Genomic DNA, 24,440 nt, shown 5'->3' on the forward strand with positions numbered 1-24,440 from the left:
TTTCTTCTTTATTTTGGTAATTTTAATAACTGTTCATAAAGAACATGTACTGTACCATATGTACCATTAAACAGTTTTATTTTTGAAGATATTTGTTTATACTGATTTTTTTTTTCTAGATATCTGTTGAAGGAAAAAGCCAAGCATTCAGTATTGAAAATCGAAATCTTTTTTATGAGATTCTCTGTGCTCTTATTAACCCAAAGCGTAAAGACACTAGGGGATTCAGTCACTTCACTGAAGTGACAGAGAATTTTGCCTTTTCTCTGCTGACTGATGTTACCTGTGGCTCTCCTGGTGAAAAGTAAGTGTATTTTAATAATAGTACCCTATGTGTATTCCGTAACAGTTTGCGAAGTAATATGCAGTGCAAATTAACACTTAGATGTTGTAACTCAGGATTATATAGTCAATGAATAGTATCTTTTTTTTTTAAGATTTTATTTATTCATTCATGTGAGGGGAGGGGCAGAGCAGGAGGGACGGAGAGACTGCTCTGCACTCAGAGCCCCATGTGAGGCCAGATCCTAAGACCCTGAGATCAAGACCTGAGCCAAACCAAGAGTCAGATGTGCCACTTACTGAGCCACCCAGGAGCCCTAATGCATTGTATCTAAGGGGTAAATGAAATTTTTTTTTTAAGAAAACATGGTAACTCTGTCAAGAAAAATGAATTTATACTGTCAACAATACATTCCCCTTTTTTTGAAGGGCCTCTTAGGAATTAAAAAAAAGGATTGCTTACTCTCATGATAATAGATGATACATTCTTTTTTTTTTTTAGATGATACATTCTTAATAGGAAAAAAAAAGGAAGATGATTTCAACTTTTAGGCATGTTTTGATATGCTGTTGCAGTGGAGTTATAGTTCAGTTTCATCTATTGGGAAGCAGCTCTCCCAGTGTTGTTGAATGTCAGAGCAGTTTTTTCACAGTTAGAGTTTCATGGCAGAAAGCAAGCAAGAGGAAAAGGAAAAAATAAAATGTATTTGCATTCATTATCAACTCTATAATTAATTTTGTAACTGTTAGTATTCTTCAGAAGTCATGGTGTTTTAAATTGCATTCAGAAGGTAAATTGAATCACTGTAGTACAAAGACCTAAATATTTTTCACTTCTATTTGAGTTAACATAAAAATGGCTGATAATAGAAGTTGGGTAAAAACTGAGATTTCCTTCCAATTCTCAGAGTGATACATGTTATTTAAAAAACAGTGACTATTGGGGCACCTCGGTGGCTCAGTGGGTTAAGCCGCTTCCTTCGGCTCAGGTCATGATCTCAGGGTCCTGGGATCGAGTCCCGCATCGGGCTCTCTGCTCAGTAGGGAGCCTGCTTCTCTCTCTCTCTCTCTCTCTCTGCCTGCCTCTCCATCTACTTGTGATTTCTCTCTGTCAAAAAAAAAAAAAAACAGTGACTATTGGGGCACCTGGGTGACTCAGTCAGTTAAGCAAGTGACTCCGTTTGGACTCAGGTCATGATCTCATGGGTCCTGACATTGAGCCCTGCCTACTTCAGCCCCTGAGGGCTCAGCAATGAGTCTGCTTGAGATTCTCTCCCTCTGCCCCTTCCATACCCATGCACGCACATGCTTTCTCTCTCTAAAATAAGTAAATCTTTTTAAAGAAAGTAATGACTATTAGAGCACCTGGGTGGCTCAGTGGGTTAAAGCCTCTGCCTTCGGCTCAGGTCATGATCCCAGGGTCCTGGGATCGAGCCCCACATCGGGCTCTCTGCTCAGTGGGGAGCCTGCTTCCTGCCCCCCTGCCCCGCCTGCCTCTCTGCCTACTTGTGATCTCTGTCTGCCAAATAAATAAATAAAATCTTAAAAAAAAGTAATGACTATTATTTAATGGGACATGTCTGATTAACAGTGCTTATATAAATCTTAAAACATTTATTATTTATTTGCTGATGAAGGCTGTCACCAGCACTTATTAAGTCACATTGAAATTCAGGGATATTTTGAAAACTATGTTTAAAAAATCTGACATAAGAGAAAAAAATTGAAATATTAAAAAAAATAAAAATCTGGTGTAATAATTTAAGTCACCTATTTAGGGCCTTTTATGACCTTTAACAGGTTAATTAAAATATCTGTTGTACATGTAAAACTTTTAACTTTAGTTCTTAGATCATAAGATACATGAAGTTTAAAGAGAGTGTCGATCCAGACATAAAAGACTTATAAGAGAGATCAAGGAACAAAACAAGAAGAACAGATATTAACTGTACCTCTGCTCTAGTCCTGATGTTATATAAGATTGAACAATATGAAGTTGACTTTTTTTGTAGGTAAAATAGTATACACTATATTGGAAATTTCATATGGCTCAACATAATCCTCACTAAAAATTATACATATTTTATTCTTATAAAAGATCATTTTAAGCAGCTGGTCAAAGGTAGGGATAGAGCTTTTACTATTCCTATCTGTAGATACAGATAGAGCTTGTCAAGGGTCACACAATTAGTTTTGGTGAGACTTCAATTCCAGGGCTGTCTGCCTCCACATCCCCTGCTGAGCATTATGCCTTGTGGTCAGAAGGGACTATAACCACTTGCTTTGTAACAGAATCTTTACTTCCAGCCCTGTGGCTATGAAGTGCCTCGAGCCTTTCATCCCAGGTTAGAGCCGGGGTATGAGGTGAGGTTAAGGTACAAAACCAGCATCATTTTACACTGTACTCTTAACACTGATGAGTGAGCCCTGAGTAGTAATGTTTTCTTAATGGGGTACGTCAGCAAAGCTCTTCATGCCCTTTTAGGAGGCCCCTTCTTTATCCCTCACAACTGGTGCTAAATGTTTGTCTGAGACCAGTGACCAGCAGTTTGGCTACTCAGTGCCTTTTATACGTATCTCCAGTGTCTTTAAAACCTCTGAAATGCATAATTTCTTTACTTCATTGCAAAAAGAGGCCACAGTGTGTGTGTGTGTGTGTGTGTGTGTGTGTGTGTGTGTGTGTGTGTAATGTCCTTCATTGTTTTTCTCTCTTGAATGGGGTTCGGTTATGTTGTCCAATGAAGTCAAATAGTTTATAGTTTTATAATTCCCCATAGTCTCAATCCTTTCTTTTTCTTTTTCTATATTTGCATAGATCACTAGAATATTGAGGTTGTTTTAGATGTGAACCATCTACCCTGCTGTGAATGTTGGTTTTCATATTTGTGTCCTCCGAGTCATAGGAGAATTCAAAAGAGTATAAGAAGCACAAAAAGAGTTACCTTTTCCGCCTTATTGCCTAATAAACTCCCAGACCTGAAATGGTATCTGGCATGTGATAGATTTTCAGTAGTTATGGTATAATGAGTGAATAGAATAAGTAAATGGATCAGTATGTTTCTTCCATGTGTTTCCTCTCTATAGACTTCCCTTTCCTTCTGAGTTGTCCAGGGGAAGGAGACAGCACATGCATTGGCAGCAGCCAAGAATAGTGTGGTGTGTTTGGGGAGACCATCAGCCTTTAAAGATTGAACATAGCATAAGCCAGGCAGCATTCGTAGGTGTGCGAGAGAATCAGACTCGGGATTTTAGAGATACCATGTTGAGGACAGTATTAAAGTTTAAAGAATAGAATAAATCAAGAGATAGGGAGACTACACAAGGAATAACTGTTCAGGTAACAGGGCTGAAACTGAGATAGGAACGTGGGGAGGATGGTAGCTTGAAAACAGTTAAGTGGTAGAATTCTCATAGAGGTGACAAATGTGGAGAAGAAGAGAGTGCTCAATACTAGTTTGTTTGTTTTTACTTTGAAAACTAAAGTTGGAGGCCATTCTGATATGTGTTATTTATATATCACCTTAAGCAGTAGTCAGGAGCAGCTGCTGAGAGTGAAAGATTTGGGAATTGAGCAGGGATGTTGAGGAGGTTGATGACTTCTGGAACAATTACTTGGAAGCCAAGTAAAAACAGTGTCAAGAGGCACTGAGGGCACAGCTGTAGCTGTTCACTGGATCAGTAGTGGTCCAGTCCACATATGCATGTGGGGTTCTCCCACTCACTTCAGCCAGGATGTAAAGCACATTGTGGGCTGAACACAGTGAGTGTAGTAGAAGGCATGGACACAGGAAGTTACAGGGTCAGGGAGAGTATAGTCATTTGCCAGGGAGAGGGCCAGGAATCTGGCCTGCTGTTGTCAGGGCTGGGTAGAGTCACTGTGCATGTTAGATTGGTCTCAGTATTCCAAGATACTGGAATGGCACTGATGGGCTAAATCCCAGGAGACTCCAGGGAGCGTGGGGGAGAAGGTATGCAGCCATCTGGCTGAGGGTCACTGATCTCACTCACATTGTACCTGGTCAGGGGGTGCTGCAGTGGCAGCTTGGAGCTTTAGTCACCTGCGAAGATGTGGAACGCTGGATGGGGAGATTGAGAAGAGTTTTTGGTGAGCTGTTTTGAAGGGGCAGGTATTTTAGGAGGAGTCTTGGACAACAGGGGTCTAGAGCCTGGGTGAATGGCTGGAATAAAGATAGATATTTGAAGGCAGTGAATCAAATGTGATAGTTAAAGTTATGGAAGATATTTTTAAAATATTTTATTTATTTATTTGTTAGAGCAAAAGAGAGCAGGAGAGAGTGAGTGGGGGAAGGAAGAGAGGGAGAGGAGAGGGGAAAAGGAAGGAATCTCAAGCTGACTCCATACTGAGCAGGAGACTGACCCGGCGCTCCGTCTCGGGACCCTGAAATCATGCCTTGAGCCCAAATCAAGAGTTAGAAGCTCAACTGACTGAGCCACCCAGGGGCCCCGTGGAAGATGATGATGATGATGATGATGATTTTTAGAGAGAGGATTTAACTAGAGGAAAAAGCCCTTCCCCTTTCCTTTTCTTCCTCAGATTTTCCATTTAAAATTTTCTGCTCCATTTCCCAGGTTAGGGATTTTGACAAGATATCATTTAGATCCACGATTCGATTTCAATACTCTCTGTCTACTGTGACCCATATAAGTTTTAACATTTAATGTATAATTTTCACCCTAACATCCTAATATTCTCCAAATGTTTCCAGGCAGATTTCAGATCTGATTTATTTTTGTATGTCTTCATTGTTCATAAACATGATGGGTCCAAGACAAGGTTTATTAGGTCCCTTGGGGGACTGGTTAAAAAACAAGACTCAGTAGAGCCCCCCGCCTCCTCTCCAGGCAAGGATTCTGATTTAGTCAGCCTGGGGTGTGATCTAGAAATCTGTATTTTTAAACACACTTCTAAGTGATTTCAACACACACTGAGGTTTGGAAGCGCTTTCAGTGAGTATAGGATCTTATACCTACAGTGTTTAAAACAGCATTGTTGAAAGGGCGAAGATCCCAGCTCCAGGCTATTTCTCTTACCAATCACATGATTTGATTCGAAATGCTCTGACAGATTAGAAGGAGATGAGGTAAACTCTTGATGAAAACATGCTCTAGGCATATAAGGTGGTATTTCTTAAAGCAGAGGTTTCAGTTTAGTGGTATGCTCTTTTCTCAATCTGTTCTACCAATGCTGATGTAACTAACACACAAAAAAGTACATTTTATAGCCACAGATTGTATCTGATATCCGTGAAACAGCTTTCTAAAACCCATGTTTTAGATTACTAGGGGGAATCAGGCAAAAGGATGCACAAAGTGCTGTGCAAGAAATCACGACAGTTAGCCACAAAGGCACTAAAAGGGCATCGTCCTTACTGCCTCTGGGCTGGTAATGTCATAGCTACGCATAAAGAACAGGGCCCCTGTGTAATGCATTTTAATAAGTATAAGTGGCTATGCGTATATAAATGCATGCCATGTTAGCAGAGCCTTTGCTTTTCTGTTACAGAAGCAAAACCATCTTTGACAGTTGCCCATATTTGTCCGTCCTGGCTCTTCACTGGTATCCTCAGCAAATCAATGGGCACAAGTTTGAAGGAAAAGAAGGTGATTATATTCGAGTTCCAGAGAGGTTATTGGAGGTTCCCGAGGCAGAAGTAATGGCTGGAAAAAGTACATGTGAATTAGTCCAGTTTACAGAGTATAGCAGCCAGCAGTGGTTTATAACTGGAAACAATCTTCATGCCCTGAAAAATAAGGTAATCTATCATTTAAAAAATTATGTGGTTGGAACCAGATTTTTCCTTAGCAGACACACTCTTCAGAATGCATTCACTTGATCAGATTTGTGGTAAGGACTACACATGGTGAGCTAATTATGAAATATATCCCTTTACAAACTCTTTGTAGAATGTGTAGTCTCAAATAGAGTTGGAAATACTTCCCTCATGTTTTATGGAGTAAAATATATACAGTGGGGAAAGTGAAAAATGTAGCCTTCACTAATAGGATATCGTATTATATTCTTCACTCATGATGAAGTCGGACAGTTAAAGTGAGCATTGTCAGCTGAAGGCCGCTCAGGAACTGAAAAGGAAGTAGAATGTTTGCAATGAAAAACCAATCAGATTCCCTGCATTCATAAGTCAGCTAATTACTTAAATAGTGGCCTTAACCAAGTGACTAGAGTAACTAGGAAAATGAATCAAAGTTCAGAATTCAGTCATGATGCTGACTTTAAAATACCATCCCCTTCTCTGTTCTTTGTGGCACGGCAGGTACTGTCTTTGAGTGTGAAAGGTCTGACTTCACAACCCCTGACGGACCACAATGAGGTTCTCTACAGGATTTATGCTGCCGAACCTAGGATTATCCCCCAGACATCTCTGTGTCTCCTTTGGAATCAGGCTGCTGCAAGGTACTGAATAATTCTTTAAAAATTCTTTAAATTCGCTCCTTCCCTGTTCTATTACAATGGAGTCCATCAATTTCTGTAGTGAACATAGAGGGTGACCTGAAGTGAGACTTTGGAGTGGAGAAGCATCTCTGCCATAGAAACGACAAAACAGTGAAGGAAGTGTTCTAGTTTTGCCCAGGTAACAAGTACAGCCCAACAGCTAACTATGTGTTTAACACACTGTTTACTTCTTTATTATTACCACTTCCTTGGGACCCAGTGTGACTTCTGCTCAATTCACATGACCTTTCTGTGGTTATTGGTTAATTTACTGGTCAGGAAAGGAAATTTTCTTTGCTCCTTCCATCGGGCTTATGGTTCTGGATCCGATGCTCTGTGTTTAGAGGGATTAGCAGGGATTTATAATTCTAGTCCACATATGGCTTGGGGTATATTTTGGAATTAAACCACACACAGGAATGGGAAGAAGAGAATAATTCTTCTGTAGAATCTCCTTGGACTAATCCGTCCTCAAGTTTCTGAGTCATTCCATTACCCAGAACTTAGTCAACGCGGGAGGATCAAGCTTTGCTGACCCAGAGGGTTTAGATCCAAATTGGTCACATGGTTCTGTTCATTTCTGACTTTCAGCTGCACAGACTGAAATTTTAAATGCCTTTAACAGCTTTGTTGGGTAACCAACTGTCCTCCAAACTGCACAATTCTGGTTAGTCTTTTTCTTTGTGAAAAAATAATTTTCAGTTAAAATTTCAAATGCCTGGTGACAGATCTTAAACTTAATATACAGATACTGTGCCATCCTAATAACTCCTAATGAATGTTTCATACCTGCATCTGCAGCTGGGATTAAGTTTTATGTCCTTAGAAAAGTCAAGGATCCAAGAGGACCAAAGCAGTGGTCCCTGTGGAGCGTTCAGAGGCTTGGCACGGGACACTACATTTGCTGTAATCACGACAAAGATTTTGTGTTAGTATCCCGATCTTATAGCAGAAACATTTGAAAGAACCCTGGAAAGATTTTAGGTAATGTAACTGGCTTCAAAGTGGGGGGGAGGAGATTAAGAAGGAAACATGGAAAATCTTTTAAGGAACTTACGTGGTTCAAAATACAAGGAATGGTGAAATGAGGAGGTGTGGAGAGTGCGCATGTCCATCTCCTGGGGTTTTTCAGTGCAAGGGAGGTGTGCCTTGTGATGAAAGCCTGGGGTGCATTGCTTCAGATTAGGCAGGAGCATGGCTCTGTTGGGAGAACCAGCTTCTCTGGTGTCAGGAATGTGTTTGCGGGTTCAGTGGTGTTGAGGCTGCTTCTTAAGGCATCTTGCTGGACTTGTTGTATCATGTCTAGGACAAGATGTTCCCTCCAGTGTTTTTTCTTGAAAATTGGTCTGCTTAATGCTTGAGTAAAGAACACTAAGTTCACAAAGTTATTTTTACTTGAAAAGCCATCTCGAATACCTTACGTGTTGATAAAAGAGCCGTTAGTGACCATTATGTTTTTGCCCTAGCTGGTTGTCTGACAGTCAGTTTTGCAAAGTGGTTGAGGACACTTCAGACTATGTGGAATGTGCCTGTTCATACATGTCCGTGTATGCAGTCTACGCCCAGACCGACAACTTGTCTTCATACAATGAAGCTTTTTTCTCTTCTGGATTTATATGTGTCTCAGGTTAGTCTCAGGTATTTTTGATTCAATAATTCTGAATATTTGTAAGAATGAAAGTCAGTTTTCCCATGTTTGCAAGATGCAAACATACTGTAATTCATCCGTACTAGGAGAAAATAAACTTTCCCATTGTCTTATTCATTACCTCATACAATGGATGTTTATAGAAGGCCAGATGTGTGCTGATCTAATGAATAATGAGGATATAATAAGGGATACAGTGTAATTCTATAATAAGGTATAATAAAGAACAAGATAGTTCCAACTCATAAGGAATATAATAGGTAGTGTGAGACAGAAGCTAGATAACAGAGAAGGATGAGTTCTTAGTGTGATGACATAGAGGGCAGATACTCCAATAGAATGTCAGGGTTGTCTGAGATAATATATACAAAGCATTTTGTATTTTCATTTAAAAAACCAAACATACAACCTCAGAGTTCTAAATACACTCAACCACTGTGTTCAAAAATAAATTTGTCTTTCATCTTCTACATGAAAGCCCCATTTCTGGCAAGAATAGGAGCCTCAGTTGTATTAACATATGAGAAATTATTTACCTACACCTTAATTTTTGAGAACTGTAGGACTCTTCTCATTTGCTGTATTGATTATGTAGGTAGGACTCTGAGAGTTCCTTCAACTATATTTCTGTTCCCTATGCTCACTCATTCCATGCTCTAAGTCATCCTTTACAGTCCCATGCTGCTTCTAGGAACAATGTCCTATACAGAGAACTGCATACAGGGTAACTCTGAAGCTAGATTGCCTGGATTCAATTCCTCATTCTGCTGGTGGCTTGGGCAAATTACTTATTTTCTCTATACCTTAGTTTCTCCATCCATAATAAATGATTTTAAATTGTATTACTGTAACAGGATGGTAAACATACTAACTCAGACATTTCGATATCCAACTTTAATAATGTTTTGTCTGTAAATGTAATTATCACTGCATTTGAGTCTTTTTTACTTGATGTGCAAACAATCCCTTTAATAATCTTTATTATGAAACTTTGTGGAGGTAGACACAAATAATTAATTATTATTCTTTGTCCTGGTTATTTAAAATCTTTCCACTATAATTTCATTTATAAGATTTTACATTTCCCTTAATTTATCTTAATTTTAAACCTAATAGATTCAATAGCAAAAGTTAATAATTTCTCCTTCTTATTAACATCTTTTATAAGGATAACATTTCTTGCTTGATAGATTCTTCTAGGTCCATGTAGTTCCCAAATGAGATGGAGACATCCTATTTTATTTCAATGCTAATATATTTACAGAAGTTTCATAGATATAAAATAAAGCCAAAAGATAAAATGCTGCAGTAAAATCTAGATGAGATTTTATATATTCCTATTGAGACGTAAAACCAAGTACTGCTACCATGACCCACAGAAATCCCTTGCTTGATCTAAATATTGAACATCAGAGTTTTAAAAAACTGAAGAGAGAATGTTATCTTGATTTCCGTATTTCCTGGAAGAATTGTTAACTAATATATCTTTTTTTTGCAAAATGAACACTTACATGTCAGTTTCTGCTTTTCTTCCATTAACTTAGAGTCATATTTGAAATTACTGGGTTTATTCCTCTCTGTCCATGACATAATGTAGTGATTATTGCATGTTCTGTAGATCAGTAGGAGATACAAAGACAGCTTGTGTTAGTGTCTCAGTGTCATGGGAGGGTAACTGTCCAATCCTCTGATGGGCCCCAGGAAATAGACATGAGAATTTTATGTATCTTACATACACATTTCATTCATTCATTCATTCATTTATTTCAGTGTGGGGCTTGAGCTCACGACTCTGAGACCAAGAGCTGCATGCTCCACTCACTGAGCCAGCCAGGTACCCCTTCCACACACATTTTATAATTATGTCAGACCACACCAAATACCCATCTTTATTTGGAAGCAGTCTGACCAGCTCTTTTCATGAAACGTGGTGACATATAATTAGACAGGAAGTAAACCTTTTTATTTAAGTCAGGATAGATCACAGTGTGTACCTGCTCCGGTTCTAGTTTACAGGTCTGGTTCCTACACTAGAATAGAACCACTGACATGGTCAGAGTGTGTGAAATGGGTGTACAAGGGCAAGGAGCTTAGTAATTCTCAGCTTAGAAAGATGAAGGATGGGGATATATACCTGTGGCTTTTAAAACTGTCAACCAGTTTACCAAATACCAAGAAATTAAGCAAAGGTTATCTTTTGAAGCTAAAAAGATATAAAAGGACAAGTGAATCAAAGCCGCCCACTTAGTGTAACACCATGAAACTCCCTTTCAGAGGGGGCTTGGAAGAAATACAGCTTAAAAGAACTTTAGATCATAATGCCATAATACCATAATTTTATAGTGTAATTATTAAGGATCCTGAGTGTGGTTTGAGGTACACAGGACTATCTGGAGGAAGCTTACCTTGCTTCCTGTAACTGTTAATGTACAAATATAGGCTATGGAGTCAGAATCATTGTGATTTTGACTTTTGCCTTTCACAATTCCTATGGCCTTAATCCATTTCAGTTTTAATATCAATATGAGAACTAGGTCTTATGTGATGCTCTTATGGCTGAGTCTCCTATGTGTGGAGGACTTTTTTTTTTTTTTTTTTTAGATTTTATTTATTTGACAGACAGAGATCACATACTTGTGAGGGGCAGGCAGAGAAAGAGGAGGAAGCAGGCTCCCTGAGGAGCAGAGAGCCCGATGCGGGGCTCGATCCCAGAACCCTGGGATCATGACCTGATCGGAAGGCAGAGGCTTTAACCCACTGAGCCACCCAGGCACCCCTGTGTGGAGGACTTTTAAGCTGAGATTAGAGATGGACCAGAGACCTTACATTTATATCATCTGTTCTTTTTTTTTTCTCTCATGGTAAAGAGATCATTAACACGTTAGTCAAAGTAAAACCTTCCCTTTTAAATGGCTAATGGCTTTATTTACTTGACAGATTACTAAGTGTATACATGTCAACCCAATGTCAGTTTCACAGTTAAGTAACAGAAAAATAACCGTCCATAAATTGCTAATAATAAGACTTACAGGATAAATAAATCAAGATAATCTAAAGTCCTCTGAGGCATGCTTATTCTTTTGTCCAAGGTTTATTACATGACAAAACTATTTTAGTTATGTCTTTTATGTTTTACAAGCTGAGATTCTGATAGTTTTCCCAGAAAAAAAATTTTTTTTACCAGATGCCACCCATTCATTTCAAATTATTTTTTAAAGTAAGAGATTCTTCCAAAATTTTGTGTTACATTCTTCCAAAAATATCAAGTTTATATTCACTGTAATCATTGTCCTAAAATAGCCATTGTGATTATAGGGAAAGGTATATCAAAACAGCTTCATTCTATCAAATGGGAAAGTAGTTTATTAACATGAAGAATAGAAAAAAAGTATTATTAGATTTTTAAAAAATAATCCATTTGAAGAGATAACTGTGGATAGTAGATCAGAGAGATTAGTTTTAATTCTGACATGGCATAAAAACATTGGGCTGCTCTGTACATGGGGTACATTACTTAGGATGAAGTTGGCTGCAAGTAACAGAAGACAACTCACATTTCTTAAATAAACAAATTTAGTTCAAGGTTGATTAATTCAGTACCTCAGTGGTGTCCTTAGGAGCCCACCCCATTCTCATTTTTCTGCCTTGCTTTCCTCAAAGATTTTGTATTCTCGGTCTTGTCCCTACATGGTCTTGAACTGGTTGCAGCTCTCAGCATCACACAACAACATCTAGGCTTGCCAAAGGAAAGGCACTTATTTGGATCATGTTTTAAGAATGATGAAAACTTTCCTGAAAACCACCCAGAATGTTTTCTTGCACATCTCTTTGCCCAGAATTATGTCCTCTGAACTTTCATAAACCAGTCTGGGTCTGGGAGAGGATACAGCTAGAAATATAGACACAGCCGTGGGTAGAGCAGCAAGTACTACCTTCTTGAACATTGTGTGTGCCCATTGCTCAACAGAGCCACAGGTCTATGGTAGTTTCTCAATACCTACTTGTTAAATTAATAAATGAATATATGTTGTTGATCTTCCAATAAGATGTTCTTGTGACAATGTAAGTCAAAGTTGTACTTTGGGTGATCTCATTTTAGCATTTTTTTTTAAGTTTTTTTTAATTTATTTGACAGAAGAGAGAGAAAGATCACAAGTAGGCAGAGAGGCAGGCCGAGAGAAATGGGGGAAGCAGGTTCCCTGCTGAGCAGAGACCTGGATGTGGGGCTCAATCCCAGGACCCTGAGATCATGACCTGAGCTGAAAGCAGAGGCTTAAAACCCATTGAGCCATCCAGGCGCCCCATCAATTTAGCATTTTTTTTTTTAAAGATTTATTTATTTGAAAGAGATCACAAGTAGGCAGAGAGGCAAGTAGGAGGAAGCAGGCTCCCTGCTGAGCAGAGAGCCCGATGCAGGGCTTGATCCCAGGACCCTGAGATCATGGCCTGAGCTGAAGACAGAGGCTTAACCCACTGAGCCACCCAGGTGCCCTCATTTTAGCATTTTTAATAAAAATTATCCTGAAATATGAAAAGAGTATGAAAAAGCATACTCTTTTTTTGGCCTTCACTCAGGACAGTTTAGCGTAGCAATAGATCTTGCTGTGATTATTGAAATGTTGTGCCCTGTCCAGTATGGTACCCACCAGCCACATCTGGCTACTGAGCATTTGAAATATGACTGGAACAAGTAAGGGACTGAATTTTTCATTCTATTTAATTTTAATTAATTAAAATGTAGATAGCCATGTGTGGTTCTCAGGGTTAACACTCTTGATTTTCTGGAGGCTAGCCCTCTGGCAACCTCATCCCTTGGGGAGAAATCCTTTCCCCCAGACCTTGTGTTCTGTAAGGTGATTCATACTGACGTTTGTTCAACAGAGAAAACATTTCAGGCTTGACAATTTTTTTTTTCCGCCTTTAGTTTATTAGTAGCAGTAACCAGGTGGCACCATCCTAAGAGGAGAGGTACAGAAATCTGGTAATCAATAGAGATGAACAAGAAAAAAGCAAAACAAAGTAACAATTACAGCTAGCATTAGATGGAAAAATAAAAAAAAAAAAGCTAACAACATAATAACTGATTTAATAATGTGTAATGAACATTTGGTTTGATTCAGATTTATCTGCAGAGAAGACAGAGATAGATACATAGCTAGATACAAAAGTTATGAACATTTTTCAAAGATTTCATGGCAAAAAGCCTTAATATTTGGCTGGTGGAGGGATAAACCAGTAATTTGGAAAATGTATCCTATTCTTAAGGGATGCTGATAGACAATTTTGCTGGATATGCATATTCATATACAAGCATTACCTGTGTTTATACTCATGCAAACATATAAATACTGTGTAGATAGATAAGGTCTTTGATCCAGTTTGATGATAGCCAAGGAATCTAGGAGTTTTTCCTAGATTTAGAGTTTTTTAGAGTTTAGAGTTTTTCTCCTCTAAATCAAAGATTATCAGTCTTGTTTTGTTAAGGATAGTATATCTTTCCCCTCACTTTCTAATGATATAGAAAAGTCATTGTGCTAATTAACTTATTAATTGTTCTTTTCCAACTGAGTCTGTAAACTACACTGTGCTCAGAACAAAAATAAAGGGGGACATCTGGCTGTCCCAGTTGGGTCAGGGTCTGACTCTTGATCTCAGCTCAGGTCTTGATCTCAGGGTCATGAGTTTGGGCTCCATGCCAGATGTGGAATCCACCAAAAGAGGGGGAAAAAAAAAGGAAAGAAATATCATAACAAATTTATTTTGCTTATATTTTCCTTTTAGGTATCCACCAGCATGATCTATGATAAAAGTCCATGTTTAAATAACTCTAAAGAGAGCTCTTTCAGGAAGTGTAAAATCCTCACTGATAAAAAGTATTGTGTCCGTTAAAAAAAAAAAAAAAAAAAAAAAGGAAAGAAAAATTATTCAGTTAGCTGCTTGTTGTTTTTCTTTCTTTCTTTCTTTTTTAAGATTTTATTTATTTGAGAGAGAGAGCACAAGGGGGAACAGCAGAAGGAGAAGCAGGGACTGGATCCCAGGACCCTGGGATCATGACCTGAGCCAAAGGCAGATGCTTCACAGACTGAGCTACCCAGGCACCCAGCTGCTTGTTGTTTCTGCATAATTGTCAAGGAGTCAGTTAAAAACTTCAGAGTACACCTTGAAGTAATACTTAGAATTATTATACTTCATTTTTTTAAAAAAGCATTCTAGTTATAGTTACAGCATTTTGTACCCTGTGATTTACATATTTATATTAAAGGAACTTAAACCAAAAAATTATTACAACTTAAAAAAAAACCTTGTAGATTAAATCACATGTGCTAAATGTAGCTATTTGTTAACAGATAAGAAAAAAAGGGAAGTCCTTAGCATATAGTGCATTAGGAACTTGGAAACTGAAGTATTTATTTCTTAAATCTAAGGTATTCAGTATCTTCCCCAAGGCCAGCTAAGGCTAGGGGACAGCCTGCTTGAGGTTTTTTAGCACCTTCTCCCATAAATAAAAAATGTATCCAGATCACTATCATGCATTATAGTTAAAGGCTAATAGATCTAGCCCATTTTCCCACCACTAGCTTTGAATCCAGGACCACCACCAGGTGTCATGCTAGCATTTTAATTGAAGCTTACATACTTAATTAGGTATTATTGAGCGGGTCAAGTTTAAATACAAAATCTATTTCATGTATGTGAGTATAATGGAGAATTACCAAGTTAAGGGAAAAGGCTGTGAATAAGATCTTGTCGTGAACTAGAAAAAAACAAAACAAAACGTTGACCCATGTATATTTCTACTTTGTCTGGCACTAATCCCGTGGCCTCACATCTACCACACTAGGTGTACAGTAAAGCACATATTTATGATCATGTGGCCTATTTTGACAAAAATTTTGCAAGGCCTTGCTTTTGAAATCAGTATATTACACACCACACACACACCCAAAATTCTGAGCTTAAACTAGCATTGATCATCACGGGAACTTCAGAGTGTACCTTGGTGAGTTCAGAGCATCAGCTTCTGTTTATAGACTAGTCTAGTTTATAGACTACCTGGGTAAGGGTGCAAAGTCAGGCATGACTCTGCAGTTTCTGGACGTATTGTGTTCCTGTGTGGGTGGATTTTGGGGGCAGCCCCAAGAGCTGCACACCTGTCCCAGATAAACCTAGAGCAGTCGTCCTGAAAAGGGATTATTGTAGATTTCTTGGCCAAATGCCTAGGCTCAGAGCCTTGACTAATGCAAAGACTCACTTCCTGTGTGGAACTTTGTCTAACTTATTGAAATCTAAACATACTGAAAGCCTTTCCCAAAAGGAGTTAAGACAGGCATTGCTGTAAGGAATAATAGTGATAGACCCCATGTGGGCAATGGCAGATGCCTAATCCACCTACACCAACATGCAGTTAGGTCCATATCTTAAGAGAAGATAATGAGAAAGCAAATGTGGAATAAATGCAGTGAGGTAATGCATACAACGTGCATGGCAAAGCAGCGTATACATACTAATTCTTGTGTTTTGATAATTCTTAGACAAAATGAACTATTAATAACACTATTATTGAGAGGGATTAAAAGGCTTATGTGAGGGGCACCTGGGTGGCTCAGTGTGTTAAAGCCTTTGCCTTGGGCTCAGGTCATGATTCCAGGGTCCTGGGATCAAGTCCTGCATCGGGCTCTCTGCTCAGTAGGGAGCCTGCTTCCGCCTCTCTCTCTCTCTCTGCCTACTTGTGATCTCTGTCAAATTAAAAAAAAAAAAAAAAACTTAAAGGCTTATGTGAAAAAGCAAATGGGTTACTATTTGCAGCACATTTAAATTTTAGAAAGGAAATGCTTTAAAAATATGTATTTTAAAATACATATTTAAAATATTTTAAATATACATTTAAAATATAAAAAGTATTCAGGGCTGCTGGGTGGCACCATCGGTTAAGCGGTGCACTCTTGGTTTTGGCTCAGGTCATCATCTCAAGTGGTGGGATTGATTCCCATGTCAGGCTCTGCCCTCAGTGCAGAGTCTGCTTGAAATTCTTTCTCCTTCTCGTCCTCTCTCTGTCTCTCTTTCAAATAAATAGATAAATCTTAAATACATATATTTACACCCTGTACTTAAAACATGGTATTAAAGGAAATTCATACAAATTGTAAGATAAAAGATTTGTTAATACTGAGTTTCTGATCATTGCCTTGACAAGTAGATTACAAGAAGATAAGAATATTTTCTTTATTCCACTTAAAAATGTGGATGTTTAGGTTGAAAGTCATCTCAAGAGGAAAAAAAACATTTTCTTCCCAGCTTTGGCCTCCAGTAGCATAGAGTAACTCTTAAAACTCATAATTACCACTGTTGTAATTACATAACTATTCCTACTAGGTAAAAAGGGGGTAATTACTGAGCCTGAGTTTTAGTTGTACCATTCACAGGTTTATGCCTAGAAAATCTTCACTTCCCTAAATATCTCTATGTACCCAAGCCACCTGTTCTTAATAAGTTAGGTTGGAATTTGAACCTTTTCTCAAGCAGTATAACTTGTCTAATGGAAACACAGAAAAACGGAAGTTTAATGAAATTATTAATCTGCTTGATTTGAACAGTCTTTTGACTAAGAAAGTGAACATGTGGCTCTTTGAAAATTAAAGTTGTCCTTTGGCCTTAGTTGATCAGTGTGCAGATTTTATATGTCACATAAAAAGGAGTAGATTAAAATTGCAGTATCATCATTGCCAGATAACCACACTATGCAGCAGAGGCAGACAATAGGCCTTCCGAAGACTTTTGCTGTGCAACTGTTTGTTCATGGATTGTAAAACTGCACGTGGACTTTTTTTTATTCCTACAGGGTTTTGCCTGGCTGTTCTCTCCCACATCTTCTGTGCCAGATTTTCCATGTTTGCAGCTAAACTTCTGACGCACATGATGGCAGCCAGCTTAGGTACACAGGTAGGAGAGCTCCGGAATTTCTACCTTTCTTGAGATGTTCACATTTCTTCTGTGACCCTTGAACTGAGTTGGATAAGTAAAATTTAATTTCAACTTAGTTGAAGTAAGTTTGTTTTGTTTTGTAGCAGAGGATGGAGAAGGAGCACAGTAAGAGGGAATTAGAGTTTCAGAGCCTAAAAAGAGTTTCAGAGTCTCAAAAGTTTGTGAATGTTTTTCTCCAGAAAAGTACTGTACTATCATCCCCTACAAGAAAATAGCTGCCTCTTATCACAAAGCATCATATTCTCAACTTATATATGCTAAATATATAACTAATGTGTATATGTATTAAAATTAGCATAGTTTTTAATCTGTTGGAATAAAATATGCTCTGTTACAAATCCTTTTATATGGAGGGCATTAAGTTGATACATATTTAAAATATCTGGATAATATTCAGTTGACCCTTAAACACGGGAGTTAGGGCACTGACTCCCCATACAGTCAAAAATCTGCATTTATCTTTTGACTCCCCCAAAACTTAACTACTGATAGTGTACTGTTAAGCCCTACAGGTCATATAAACAGTTGATTAGCATATATTTTGTATGTTATGTGTATTAAATGCCACATTCTTAGGCTAAAGCAAGCTAGAGAAAGCATTATTTTAGAAAATCATGACAAAAAGACATTTATAGTACACTACTTATTGAAAAAAATCCACATGTACGTGGACCCGCACAGTTCAAACCCATGTCGTTCAAGAGCCACCTGTATTTTGTTCTGTTTAATATTAAAGAACATGGTTCAGTAGAACATTCTTTTCTGAAAAACTATTCGAGTGTCAATTGCATAAGATAATAACATGAGAAACATGTGGTCATTCATCAGCACAAAATTTAAAGCCCAGTTTAAACACAGAGGACAGATCAAAAGATGAAAAATTAGTTGCCTTTTCTCTCCATGGGGTACTCACAGCCTAGAACAGTAGACAATGTGTGTGTGTGGACTATGAACATAGACTATTTGCAAACTACTCTGTGAATGTAGATGATGGCTTAATTTATTTTTCTGTGAAAGTGCAGGAAGTCTTCATAGAGCTGGTGATGTCTGATCTGGGACTTGAATGAGAGTTTCATGCAGTTTGTTGATAAGGGGAGAGGTGGGCATAGATGTTTGCATAAGCAAAGGGGAAAAGCATAATCACTTCTACTTGAAGGCTGCAATTACAGGTCCAGATAGTAATAATACATTATATAATATTATTGAGAGAACTTTGTATTTATTTTATGAAGCAAAATTTCCCCTTTTCTAGTAGTTGGGACCCTTCTGGAGTACAAAAAACACTATTTCTTGATTGGGGGCTACTGGTTATATGTGTATGTTCAATTTATGTAAATTGAATATATGTATTTATATTTATATAATAAATTTATATTTATGTAATAAATATAAATACATATATTTATTTATGTACAATTTATGTAAATTGTGCTGTACACTTAGGATTTGCATACTGTCTTTCAGAGTGCTAAAAGTATTTCATTGAACTCTGAACAGAAGTTTTTTAAATAATACCAGTGGAGGAGCTAAAATATAAAATGAAAAATTCTCTAAGATACTGGACTCCTGCTGACTTTTTTTGGTCCCAGGAATGAAAAATGGCACTTGTAAATCTCGTAACTTTAATTTAGGGGGAACAGTTAAGAGCCAGACTCTAAGCAGAGGATTCCAGATTGAGTTTTTTTAAAGTACCTATGAGCTATGGGAGGTAACAGCTGTTCCCAAAAGGGGGCTTGCATTGAATTTGACAAAGCTATTTATATTGCCTTGGTAACCTATCTTAGCTGTCTGATCTTGCCTTTGCTTCTTGTATGTAAGATCTTAGAAAACCCGCCTTCCATAATTAGAGTTTACTTGGCTGCATTCACCACCCACTCTGGTGATTTTTTGGCAGCAGAATTTGTACAAGTCTTAATTATAGCACTGTAGAATTACAGACAACTCTTCAGTGTCCTAGCAGACAAATTTGCTCATGTCTAGGGATGCGAAAGAAGGACCCAGGATTTATATGTTGGGACATTGCCTTCTGATTCACGTTATACTTAACATTAATTTTAGAGAAGAAGGTTAGTCAAATCCATGTTTTTCAGTTTATTTTTAGAATAGATGAAGCCATGTGGCATGAAGTATTCTATAATGTGTGGCTTGTGACATGAAATCACTGAAAACATCGTTTCCATGGTTTATTTTGGTAGGAAGAATTGGTGTATCATTGATGGAGAAAGTATTGTTTCCTCAAAATGGTTTACCTATCTGCTTTGATTTTTTAAATACCCTCTAAATGAAAGAGAATAGTTGTTTCCCTGAAAATCTCTTAGCAAAGGCTTTTTTAAATTCTCAGACTCTCCAAAAAAAGAAATGAAGCTGACTACAGGAACTTGGGTCCGCCCTTTCTGAATTTTTAAAATCGTGTTTATATCTCCAGTTACGGAATCTTGCCAGGGGGGTGTTCCAGTTCCAACCTCGGATCTCTCGTTTAAAATCCTCCATCAACGTTATGTTGACATCCTTAGAGTGTGAGTTTCCTTTTGAGAAGTCTTCAGAATTAGATATTTGGCTTATATCCTTCTTTGGCTCCAAGAATGAAACTTCTCTAGCTGGCCTGGAGTGTTTGGGTTGCAAATTCTCACAGGTCAGCCAAAAGCATTCAGTTTTAAGTCTTTATTGCTTACCTTGACTAGGTTGAATGGCCTTTATGGGAAAGGGAAGAATGGAAATGTGATAATTTCTGACTTATTTCAGAGCACTGGGTGTCAATCAATGAGCAAGGCAGGAGTCAAGAAAATAAGCTTCTGGCTCTACTTCTATACTAGAAACATATGTAAAAATGTATAATTATACTATATATCCATAATTTATTATAAAATGTATTATATGTAGTCTAAAAATGGGAGGAAGGTAAGCAAGAATCCAAAAATTATTCCTGTTTTAAAAGTCAAAAGATTCTGTTTTAATCTGTAGCTTGTCTTTCTAGCATCTTTGAGAATCCTTGACGATAAATAACCAGCAGGTGGCAGTAGAAGATTTTTTTTTCTTTTAATGGTTTTTTTAGTCTAGCAAAAATGGAGTTCAGTAGAAAACTTGAGAGATGTTTTTATAACACTTCTTTGGACTAGAGAGTATTCTTCTGCAACATAGTAAATATACATTTGTGGCCTCTTACTATTGTTTTTTTAATCTGTTTTGTTTGGAATTAAATAAATGTGTAGGGTGCTTTAAGAAAACTTGTACATCACTAGCTTAGAATGTATTTTCTGTCCTTTATCACTTATAGTTAAATTCAGGGGCATAAGATTGTTTCCATCATTGTATTTTTTGCTGTGAATAACTTTTAATTAAGTGTGTTATTTACACTGAAATATGTGTTCATTGAAATGTCACAAGTAGAAGTTTTTGAGATAAGATCTGTATTTTCAGTATTGCTTATTTTAAAAAGTATGTATTTTTCTTCAGTGCCAAGTTAATATTTCTCACTTACCTAGAAGAAAATTACTAACTGGCAAGAAATTGTGAGACCATTCACTTCAAGAATGAAGTGAAAAGCAGCAAACAAATTTTCATGGCATTGGGTGATATTTCTCGGAAAAACATCTAATTATATCTTTGGAATTTTTATCTTAGAATCACATTGCCAACCCATGTGTGCCCTGATAAGGCTGGTAAACAACTAGGACAAAGGACAAGTTTGCAGTTCAGGGTTCTTGGTTCTGGGGGTTCTGTCAGGAAAAGCAATTCTCTAAATCTAAAAAAAGAACAGAAGTTTTCTCATAGAAAACATGATAAGATAGAACTGCATTTACTCTGATTGGTAAACATAACAGAGGGAAATATTTGGGGCTTTTCCCTCTGGTTTTTGTTTGTTTGTTTGTTTGTGTGTGTGTCTTAAGCACAAAATTTGGAACTAAAGAATAAATTTGCCTAGAAAAATATATATGTAACAATGATTAAATTTGCCAGCCAGTCTATACATTTTCTGAATTCAGATGACAGTTGAGACTGTCTGAGAATTTTAAATGCTTAAATTTAAGTTTTTCATGGCCATTGGATGTGCAGGAGTATTAACTATATAGGCCTTCACCTCAATGAAAGGCAAGGGAATTCCCTTAAAATTCAGAGGATTGTTCTCTGGTAGCTAGCTGAGGTTGGGTTATCATTGTTTGCCCAGTATTCTCATTCTGCAACAATTGGGGTATCGCTTTACCCTGTCATTTTGTTTCCCAGGTAGAATGCTGCTCAGATATTCCTGCCAGCAGGTTCTGCTTTAATCTGCAACCTGTCTCATTTTAGCTTTGAATATCTAGTATCTTTGAGACTCTGAGAATCATTGACTACATGTGAATGAAGCCAGAAGCCATGTGTAACCTCTCAAATACAGACTCCTTCTGGCTCCTGCAGGGCCCAGGTTCTCTCCCTCAGCTTGGCACTATTTTGTTGTGACCGCCTGCTCGGGAAAGCCATTGTGTGTGTGTAGTCTGAAAACATATATCTAACAAGTTTATTTTTATCAATTGAAGCAGAATGCGACAGAAATTATAAAGTGTCGACTAATCAGAACATTGGCTGAAAGTTTTGGTTTATCACTTGGTAACCAGGGTATCCTATGTTATTTCTGCTTTCATTACTAAAGGAAAGTATTTAAGAATTTACATGCAAGGATCAAAATTGGATCATGCTTTGACGATTGGGTACTTGAGAAACACAAAGGGTCATTATTCAGTAGAACATTTAGGATTATTTGTTAGTGCGTAAATAAGTAGGTTAGAAAAGTGTTTCATATACTTCGTGTTGGCATCTTAGTAAAATTCAGATACTGAACCAGTAAGTCTAGGATGGGTTTTTGGACGGGGCTTGTTAGGAAGTTAGGTTAACCATGTTACGACCCAAGGAAATCTGGTTGTGTTGCTGCCAATCCTGCTTTTGCTGTTATTATTACTAAAGCCACACCGTCAACCTATTTCCTTTACTATGAGAAATTATTTAACAAATGCTAACTAAATTTTTTTATTTAAAATTATTTAAGAAATGCTAACTAAATTTTTAAATTTCTTTTAAAGTGTCACTGCCTATGAAACTACTTAACGAACATTTGTCTGTCTTTCTTGAAGGAAAGACTTCTGCTGCTGTTATTTTTTTTTTCTTTCTTTCTTGTTTCATCCTCTCCCTCCTGCGCCCCAACCCTGGGTTACTAAGAAAAGGAAAGGTACTTAGATAAGCAAACTAATGTACAACTCAGAGTACAGACTAGGCTTTTATTTTGGTCTTTCTCATAGCATTTCATACTTGGCAGAGCTTCTCAGTGTTGTTTTTGGACATAAAATAAACCACTAGAAAGAAAGTGTAGCCAGCCCCTCCCCAAGTCCTTCTTTCCTCTAAGCAGCTCAAAAGTGCCCCCACTTAAATGGTACTAAGTATGTAAGGCTTCTATTTTTTATTTTTCATACAAAAAATTCTGTATTTGATTGTGCCTTTTCTTCATGTGGAGATTAATTTGGTGAACATGGAGGAGGAGCATTCTGCATACAGATATGAATATACACTTAAGTCGAATTGATTAATCTGTTTGAGTCTTTTTAAAAAAATTTTTAAATTTTATTTTTATTTATTTTTATTTTTTTAAGATTTTATCTATTTATTTGACAGAAATCACAGGTAGGCAGAGAGGCAGGCAGAGATAGAGGGGGGAAGCAGGCCCCCCGCTGAGCAGAGAGCCCGACGCGGGGCTCGATCCCAGGACCCTGAGATCATGACCCGAGCCGAACACAGAGGCTTAATCCACTGAGCCACCCAGGAGCCCCAATCTGTTTGAGTCTTAATGGCCCAAATAATATCACATTCATGACTGGTGCCCATTCATGTAGTGAAATTTAAAAAAAAAAAAAAAAATCTAAGCAAATCCTACTTATTCCAGGTGAGGATCATCACTCGTCCACAAACTCAGCCACTTTGAACTCATCTACCATAATGCACAGTTTTGAGATTGTGCAATGGGAAATTCCAGGCAAGCTAGGCACACAGGAAGTATGTAAATAACCGTCTAAAACAGTGACCTCATTGTAAGAACCCAGTATGAACGCAAGTCTCATCTTCTCTAGTCTACTGTATAGTACTCCATAAGCTGTGGACTGGGTTGGGGGCGGGGGGTTCCGCTGGAAGGTTTTCATGAGCAAGTGGAATTGACCTTGTTGTTGAAGAAAGTGTAAGATGTGAGGACTAAGAACGAGGCACGTTCTGGGAAGGAAAAACAGCAAGGATCAAGGCATGGAGGTTATAATGGACCTGGGGAATTCCACTTCTGTGAGGCATGCGCCTGTGGAGGAAGAAATAGATCCTCCAGCCACAGGGGAGGCAGTTTCATATTGCCTGAGGAGCATGGAGAGAGAGCGAGGGCGTCAGACCAAAAAGGTGCAGTATGAAAGCGGTGTTTTTAAGGATTAATCTGGCAATTAGGGATCAAATGAAAAATGGATTAAAGTAGATGAGAGGCTGGAATTTAGGGAGATGAGTTTAGAGAAGCTGGACAGGGCAGTTTTACCCTTATCTGGTTAGGATGAGTTGTGAGCTCGGACAATGGTAGGAGTAATGAGAATCCAAAGGAAAAAGTAAGAACTGATTAAAAAAAAAAAACAACTGCCTGTTTTGCTTTGTGAAAGCTTTGGAATTTCACTTCTCTCTTTAAACCAATAAAAAGACCACATTGCACATTTTACATTATTTAATAAATGCTAATATAATACTAAGTATCTTATGAGGTCAGAATTATGATATAGGGACTGATATCACCCCTGTTTTATGGATGGGGCAGTCAGGGTATGAAGAATGTAAGTTCCTTCCCTGAGGTCACACAGTTGTAAGGGACAGAACCAGTCATTGAGCACAAGCAACCAGGCTCCAGTCCTTGCCTTTAACCATTATGCATCCTGCCACATAAATCAGGAATTAGCGAGGTTTACTCTATCACCAAAGAAGGTAGATGATTTTTAGGTGCCTGGGAAACTGGTGTTTTCATTTGACTCAAATAGAAAAGGCAGAAAGGTTTAATAGATGGGATTTGTGCAG

General features: G+C 37.8%; 1 protein-coding gene across 1 annotated transcript in view; it reads left to right on the plus strand.

Annotated features, from left to right (window-relative positions):
• The window catches only part of ADGRV1 (adhesion G protein-coupled receptor V1), a 527,902-nt gene that overhangs the window by 227,397 nt on the left and 276,065 nt on the right, over positions 1-24,440 (plus strand). The window contains exons 80-84 of the mRNA XM_059416383.1: positions 120-304; positions 5,807-6,056; positions 6,576-6,715; positions 8,221-8,381; positions 17,242-17,342. Coding sequence (XP_059272366.1) covers positions 120-304; positions 5,807-6,056; positions 6,576-6,715; positions 8,221-8,381; positions 17,242-17,342 — 837 coding nt within the window. The remainder of the gene's footprint in view (positions 1-119; positions 305-5,806; positions 6,057-6,575; positions 6,716-8,220; positions 8,382-17,241; positions 17,343-24,440) is intronic.

The sequence above is a fragment of the Mustela nigripes genome, chromosome 12 (assembly GCF_022355385.1).
Source record: "Mustela nigripes isolate SB6536 chromosome 12, MUSNIG.SB6536, whole genome shotgun sequence".
Taxonomy (NCBI): domain Eukaryota; kingdom Metazoa; phylum Chordata; class Mammalia; order Carnivora; family Mustelidae; genus Mustela; species Mustela nigripes.